This window comes from Rhagoletis pomonella, unplaced genomic scaffold (assembly GCF_013731165.1).
Source record: "Rhagoletis pomonella isolate Grant_MI unplaced genomic scaffold, Rhpom_1.0 Rhpom_scaffold_00010, whole genome shotgun sequence".
Taxonomy (NCBI): Eukaryota; Metazoa; Arthropoda; class Insecta; order Diptera; family Tephritidae; genus Rhagoletis; species Rhagoletis pomonella.
This window is the reverse complement of record NW_023458564.1, coordinates 12,268,389-12,276,528: the sequence shown is the minus strand read 5'-3', so window position 1 is coordinate 12,276,528 and position 8,140 is coordinate 12,268,389. Positions and strand designations below refer to the sequence as shown.

The 8,140-nt window shown below is 35.2% G+C and overlaps 3 protein-coding genes across 3 annotated transcripts in view; all 3 read left to right on the top strand.

The window, feature by feature from the left end:
• Positions 1-91: 91 nt before the first annotated feature.
• On the top strand, positions 92-2,524 carry LOC118746062 (ankyrin repeat domain-containing protein 54). The gene has a single exon (XM_036479801.1). The coding sequence runs from the start codon at positions 280-282 to the stop codon at positions 1,261-1,263; it is 984 nt and encodes a 327-aa protein (XP_036335694.1). The 5' UTR covers positions 92-279; the 3' UTR covers positions 1,264-2,524.
• Positions 2,525-5,148: 2,624 nt separating this feature from the next.
• Positions 5,149-7,742, top strand: LOC118746410. The gene is made up of 4 exons (XM_036480265.1): positions 5,149-5,453; positions 5,513-5,692; positions 5,760-5,846; positions 7,543-7,742. The coding sequence occupies exons 1-4, from the start codon at positions 5,409-5,411 to the stop codon at positions 7,591-7,593; spliced, it is 363 nt and encodes a 120-aa protein (XP_036336158.1). The 5' UTR covers positions 5,149-5,408; the 3' UTR covers positions 7,594-7,742.
• Positions 7,743-7,779: 37 nt separating this feature from the next.
• Positions 7,780-8,140, top strand: part of LOC118746411 — a gene marked incomplete in the record, with an annotated part of 485 nt that continues 124 nt past the window's right edge. Inside the window, 2 exon segments of the mRNA XM_036480266.1 lie at positions 7,780-7,928; positions 7,999-8,140. Coding sequence (XP_036336159.1) covers positions 7,803-7,928; positions 7,999-8,106 — 234 coding nt within the window.

The following is an 8,140-nucleotide window of genomic DNA, read 5'->3' as shown; positions in this document are numbered from 1 at the left end:
CTGGCAACTACAAAATTTGACAGCCAGATCTGGTGTTATTGAAAATTGAAAAAGAGGCGAAGAAGAGGAAAAAAACACAAAATACACAAAACAAAAAATTTTCCAATGTGTGAAAAAATATTGTTTATTTAAGAAAACGTGAAAAATATTCCAAATATAAACGAAAATATCTGAATATTTGTAATATCACTACTAAAGCTTTATATAACGTGCAGTTGAGAGCAGAAAAACGTATCATTTATATCACAAAGCGCAGAGCGCAAGGTACACACACACGCAATGGCCGCGAATGATTCCGGCGTAGAGACTAGTAATGATAGCAACGATGGCGTCAGTGGTGTCGCCGTTAATATTGGAAATGGTTTATCGGTGGGAATTGGCACCAGTATGACTAAAATTATTGACATTACACCTCCACCGGCCATAATGCCGCCCACCCCAACGTCCTCGCCCAACACACATGAGTGGCCCAACTTCAGTCCGAATGCATTCCAACTGAATCGCGGGGAACATTTTGCGCTACCACACTTGCCACCACTGCCCCTAAATTCGGATTACTTGCTTCATCCGAGCAACCTGCCATCAGGAAGTCATCTCTCGCAATTCAAAATGCGGCTACGTACACGTAGTAAGCAGCGCTTGCGTTCGAACTATAACAACATTTTAGCAGAGTCAAATGGTCGTAAACTACGTACCGCTGCTACCACCTGCAATATTGAATTACTAACTCGTGTATTAGAATCGGGAGCGGATCCGAATGCGGCTGACGAATATAAACGCAGCCCACTACATTTGGCCGCTTGCCGTGGCTATATACAAATCGTCCAACAGCTACTGAAATTCGGGGCTAACCCAAATGTTGTGGATTCTTTAGGCAATACGCCACTGCATCTTGCCGTCATTTCGGCCAGCTCTAATAATTTTAACGTAGTGGTGCGTGTACTTCTGCAGGGCGGTGCCAGTGTGCATATGTATGATCGCAGTGGTAAAACCCCACTGGAATTGGCAGAGGCAAAGTTGAGGCTATTACGCACACGCTACGACCGTCCTACTCCCGAGTCCGCCAAAATACTTGAAGATATGTGCATGCTAACAACGCTTATTTTGCGCTACATGGTTAAACAACAACGTGAACTGGAAGATTTATCTGCGCTGGAGCAACGTTTGCAGAATTTGAGTACCAGCGACGATCAAGATCAAGTTGTTTCACAGACAGCGGATGAGTTGCTTGCAAGCGTCGAACGTCTGTCCATCAATAAGTAAATGCAATTCAACAAGTGATGATGGCTCAATATAAATATATATATGAGTTTTCCTTTTTATATCCTCGCTTAAAGTGGCAAGGTATAACTCCATTGTCTAGGTTTGTAATGCATTTAAAAAAAAATCAAAAATGCGGCAACCAAAAGAGTACAATACATATGTATGTATGTATATTATATACCAAGGTGACGATAGTGAAACGGTTTGAATAACTTTTGATTTGTTTGTGTGATTTAATGACATTTTCTTAATTTAAGACCTCAGCGAACGTAAATTGTCCTCTGCAAAAGTTAAATTCAAATTATTTCGAATTTTCATTGAGCATAGGCTTATTTAGTTTTGTACTTTCTAATAGCATTGAATTGTACTATGTACATATATAAGCGTCGAAGCAACCGATTTCAAAATATGATATACTGTGCCCAGGATATATGTACATATATCTGCCGAGTCTCTGCGAAATGCTTGCAACCGTATAAAAGGCTGTACATTTACGTTTTTAATTAAACATATTTGCGTTCTTTTGCGTAGTATTTTTCGATAAAGCGGAAACGTTCATCATTTTTAAGATTTAAGTTTCAAATTTTTGTTATAGTGCTTACACTGATTTAAAAAGTGTACAGGAGACGCAATAGTTGCGCTCCAGATGCTTCACGATTTGCAGGGTTTTACAGGAAGCCGTTGCAGGTGACCACTACAACAACAACAACAACAACAACCACATTTCATAAGGTTTATGAATTAAGAAAACACCTTTTCCTGCAAATCCTGTAAAACCTGCAAATCGTGAAGCATCTGGAATGCACCTAATATGAGCATAAACACCATTCATTATGCAGAAAAACCTGTACATTGACAACAACAAACTGATAACAATATTACAAAACACGTTACAATGGTATTTGAAAATTTTAAGTTTAACATTAAGGTAAATTTACAAAAATATATAAAAAGAAATAAGTGGAAAATTTAGGAAACAAAACAAATTCAAAGTAGAAGTTACAAAAAGATCAATCTCTCGCATCGCATAAAAGGGGATTAAAGAAATTCATTAGATGCATTGAGTATATACTTACATATGTATACATATATGTATGGAAAATGTGAACTATATGCCTAAATGCAGTAGAGAAACTATCACACCGAAATGATAAATAACTTTATTGATAAAATTATTAAACTGTGTAATTTCAATTTAATGAGTGTGAAAATAAAGGCATTTGCCGCTTAAACCAAAAACAAAAAAATAATGATTATTATAGCAATATTTCTGTAACACCATTCCGAGATCATCCGTCGTCGGAAGCTGACTCGGCTAAATAGAAAATGTTGAGTGGTTTCCTCAGCGATTGAAAAAGCAATTTTCATCGCAATAAGTCTCTTTATTCCGATTTAATTACCTTTTGATTACTTTTGAGAAATTCACCCTTATTTCGACACTTGTTCCTCCTATTATCTCGTTAGCAACCACGTCAAAGGCAAATTTAGATTCTTTTTGGTTGTTTGTGTTTCCGACAGGGTAGGAGTATGATGTATTGTGGAACGATTTTCCGTCATCCCTTGTCAAATTTGGTTTGGAGACTGATTCAGAACGAAAAATGACACTGAAGATGGCACAACGCCAAAACCGGTTTATCTCCAAACCAAATTTGACAAGGGATGACGGAAAATCGTTCCACAATACAGCAAATTTAGACTTATTTTTGAAAAATGCTGCTGGAATGAAAGTCCTAGGCCAGATACAAATACGGCAGAATAAGTGCCGATTCACACTTTCTAGGTTAACCTCCAGTCGGTTTTAAACGTGAACTGCATGGTGTTGTGTTGTTCTCAGACCCCCGGTTGGAGCCGAGTTCCCTTTGCTGGATCCGGCTGTCGAGTGCCGGTTAACTATTTACTGACACTGCAGATTCACATTGTTTAAAATAAAAGCTTTCGCTCCTGCCACCTTCAATAGTGATTTTGAACTTGATTACATGTTGAAAAAAAGTTTGTAAAATATTCAGCGATATAGAAATAACTGAAGTCTTCAAGCGTGAAAGCAACAGAAACTCCGGCTTACCGGCTACCAGTTACTTCGCAATCGGACCGTGTGAAACGGTACTAAGGGCAAATAATTATAAGCGTATGTACTTTGTTGTAAGACAAAATATTTGGGAGTACTTTTGGAGTTGGTACATTCGAATTTTCCGGCTTTAAAGTGTAGAAGTCCAACGCTCATTACATCGTCACACGAATAAAGGCGCGCTAGTGTTTTGATGGCGAAAAAAGTCGCGAAAAGAAATTTTGCTAAAAAAGATGCTTATGAAAAACTTCGGCGAAGTGTGCTAAGCGTCTTTGACGCTTAAGTATTTTTATGCGTCTTTTTTGCCGTCAACTTTTGAGCTCACGCCTTTATTCGTGTCTAGTGACGATATATATTGCATATGGGGGAATTCGACTCCTAGGCAATTATTTGTGTTGGGTATAACAATCACATCTATTGACGTTGGTGCCAAATTCTAGAGCATTGGCAGCTCTTGGAATCACATGTTTTGTCAAATGAAAAAAAAGTCAAAACAAGCTTGAACAGTTGCATAGCTATCGATGATCGGATTATCGATACTATTCGAAATTAGTTTTAAAAACATCGACATGTCGTCGAAAGTATCGTATGAAGTTGGCGCCCAATTTTGATGTGACGATTTTTTATAAACTGCGTCCTACTATCTATGACATTAGTTTCCCTTTTTAGGGTACTTTTTTAATTTAAAAGTTTAGTTTATTTCTGGTTGTTTATTGCCGGAGAAGAGGGGGAACCCCAGTTTTTTGCTTCAGTTTAGTTTTAGTTATTTTCTTCACTATTAGTGCGTTCCAGACCGTCTAGGATTTGCAGGTTTTGCAGGATTTAGTCCAAAGTCGTTCCCGTACGCCTCGTACATATAAGGCGTATTAAAGGCGAGAACAGCTGTTCCTGTAAAACCTGCCAATCCTGCAAATCTTAGAGTACGGGGACAGGCTTTATGATTTATTTACAAATGCGATATACAAAAAGATAGTTCAACTGTAATGAAAAAAATAAGAAGCGTCCAGACACACTCGATAGTTGTAAAAAATAAGAAATCCAAGCTAGAGAAACTTGCAGTTCTATTGTTTGTAGAGGTGCAAAACTATCGATAGGCAGACCGTCGATAATATTCGATATTATTTTCAAAACTCTCGATATATCGTCAATAGTATCGTATTTATATGATTTTCGCTCAATTTTGGTATGAATATTTCTTTACATATATATTCGGAAAGACGTTTGGATACCCTTGTAAACTACTGCACAGGTTTTTCTATTGTATAACCATTAAGTTAGAAGTAAAGTTATTGAAAATTTGAAATGAATTGAAAATGGAAAAAATTGGGCACTTTGAAATTTTATATTTGCGGTTTTAGATATCCTAAGTCATATATAAAGCACTCAGCATCAATTGAATTTTAAGAACAAGACACCATTTTTTTAACTGAAAAGTAGTGCTTTTTATTAACCTTTTATTAAAACGTAAATAGTGGTGAGTAGAAAATATTGAAAGTTTTGGTATAACTTAATTTGTATCAGTTTGTTTACTGGAGTAAGCGGTATTTTAAAAGATGCAAGGTTTTCCGTGCTTTTCGAAATTTTTCATTCCTCTTTTAAAAGAGTAGCAACCAAATTTTTAGTTCAACTTGGATGTTAAAAGAAATTAAAAGAAAATAAGAAATAAAACTAAAATAAATACTGAATCAATTGTCTGTCGGACTGTCGATAGAACCAAAAAACAATCGATGGTAGCGAAAAATAAAAAACATCGATACTATCGATAGTGTCATCGATAGTTTTGCGCGCCTAACTGTTTGTTTACAGTTCCATTTTTTTTTGTTTCCACATAAGTAAATAAATTGAAAGTAAAAAAACACGTCATTAAATTAAATTACACAGAGTCCGATACTACAGTACCAACATTTACATTCACGACCCCACTGAGCGCTTAAATGATACTTATCGAACTTCTCAATACAAATATCAAGTTTGTACTCATTGTAGAAAAGCGACACAGACCAATTTAGCACAGAAATTTTGAGCGACAATCTTTCAAACAAATTTTCAAATTTAAATTCTTCAAAATTCTGAAATAAAAATGTCATATTCGCCTTTTCAATCAACTGAAGCTGGCAATTGGACGGTGAGTAAACTGAACTCAAATTCCAAAGGGCTGATTTATAAGTGATTTGTAATTTTCAGGATTTACCGCTGCATTGTGTACTCTATGAATGGTTAACGAAAAACATGAATTTGCCTAACGATTACGGTACAATCATTGCCTACATAGGGTTATTCCTTATTGCTTGGTATACAATAATATGGGCTATGCGCCTGGTAATAGCTGTCATTTGGCCATTGTTCATTATAGCTTCTGCTATTGTGAGTAATACAATTGCAGACTTTGGAAACCAAAAAGTAGAGCTAACATTTCTTTATGTCATTAAAGGTTGTATTTCGAATACTTCAGTTTTATGATCCTGAAGAAATCACGACGATAATGATGAAATCATTTAGTATCATTGCAGACACTTTGGTGAGTGTGTAATTATATTATCACTTACATGCACATATCGACACCTGAGTGGAAGATCGACCTACTCGAGCAACTCTCCTCAAAAACTCTTTGGGGAACTTGTATGCTGCTACAACAACAATCGACCTGCATATCGCATACCGTCTTCAAAAGAGTCACAACTCAAAATTTGGCATTTTTGAGATTATGCGCTAAAAATGCATACAGAGCTTTTATTTATCTTTCAGCAAAAGCTGGAACAAATTTTTGTTATAATTTGTTTAAAAAACCTAAGGTAAAGTCGCCCTTGCCCAATAGTTTTTCGCATTTTCTGACAAAAGTGCTATTTTGAGTTGTGACTCTTTTGAAGACGGTGTGCGATATCTCGGCAGCCAATTCTGAAGTAGGGCGTTCTTGAAAAGTTTTCTGAGTTCGGGCGTATTCGAACTGGCTGCCGAGATAGATCCATCTTCCACTCAGTTATAGATATGTACATATCGCTAGTTTAGAGTGAAAAGCTGTTAAGTCCAATTTTAGAAATTTTACAGGAAACGAAAAAATAATAGCCATTTTCAATAAGTATTTTCCAAAACTTTGACTAAAATATTTTGCATGTTTAAAGCAAAGTAAAACTCCATACGAACCAAAAAGATTCTATGCTAATTAAAATCTTTCGTATTAATTTTAAAATTATATCGTAAGTTTAATAATATAACGAAGTATTTCAAAATTTCAAAAAAAACGCAATCAAAGCAGAGATGCTCAACAAACTATATGAATCGATTTCGTTTCGGAGCTGAATTAACGAAACAAAACTCAATCAACGTTGAAACGAAATAAATCATCAATCGTTAACATCGAAACAAAATAAATCAACGAAAAAATGTTGTTGTATGCCATTGCCAGCTCACTATTAACACCTAGCACCTAAATGTATGCTACAGCTTCAGCATTAACGATCGAATTTCTTTTCGTTCAAAACCACAATAGAATTATTTTGAGAATTACCTAAACGATAACAACAGAATCGTTTCAACAGAAACGATTGCTTTTTTTGGTAAACGCTAAAATTAACGTTACAATGCATCCTTGAATCAAACTTTTATCAATTCATACAGTTGGTATACTAAAAGACAGATACACATATCTTCGCCATATTTGGGAAATTTGGTTATCTGTTAGCCTCAACATATTCTTCTTATCAAGCTTATTAATTAGATAATGAAATCTCCAAAAACGGAAATGTTGAGTTACATCTCTATATTATTAAACGTGCGATATGTAGCTTAGGCAAATTTTCATTTCATCGAATATAAACGTGAAGAAATAAAACAAGTCTAGAAAACGATGCCTTTTTTAATTTCTCTTGCTTCCTACATCAAAATATGAGTTTTTACAAAAAGTAGACTTAGCAATTTTTCGCTCTAAGCTAGCTATATCTCGCACACCGTCTTCAAAAGTGTCACAACTCAAAATAATACGTATGTCAGAAAATGCGAAAAACTATTTCTTAGCACATGATAATAATTTTTTTTTTTTTTAACAAATTTTAACAAAAATTTGATCCAGCTGTCGCTGAAAGGTAAATAGAAGATCTGTACATTTTTATCACATAATCTCAAAAATGCCAAATTTTGAGTTGTGACTCTTTTGAAGACGGTGTGCGATATGTATGCCTGTATATACAAATTAACATTTGCATTTTTCTATATCCCAGGTAATGGTGTTCGCCAAGCTTCTTGAATTCGTTTTCGACATTTTCGCTTGAACATAATCCACTCAAAAGCGTTTCGACAGAATAAATAATAAAGCAAAATATCCAAAAATTTAGCAAGATCAAAGTTGCTATGAGAGTAAATTATTAAAAATAATGAAAGAAAAAGTCAGAAAATCTAAAAAAAAAACAAAACACATTTTGAATTTATAAAATAAAACGAGTGAAAAGGCATATAAATTTTCGGTTTTGCGAAAGACAAAATGTCCGTAGCTGTGCGCTTAGTTGAGGTTTTGACCTTAATCACACTGCTAGGCATGTTGACGGGATTGTCTATTGTAATCGTGATTCTGCAGCGCGTAATCGCGATTACATTATATCTGCTCGGTGTAAGTATTTGCTTATTTGGATATTGCATGTGTATCACCTTTTCATTGTATCTCAATTTTTAATTTCTAGCCTGTAACAGCAACAGTGGGCGGCATATTATATGCTTCGGAAAAAGTACTTGTCGGCGCCTTGATGAGTATACTGAATTTAACTAGAGCTCTTGGTACTTCCACATAAAAATATGAAATATTTAAAATTTTTGGTTGTGCAA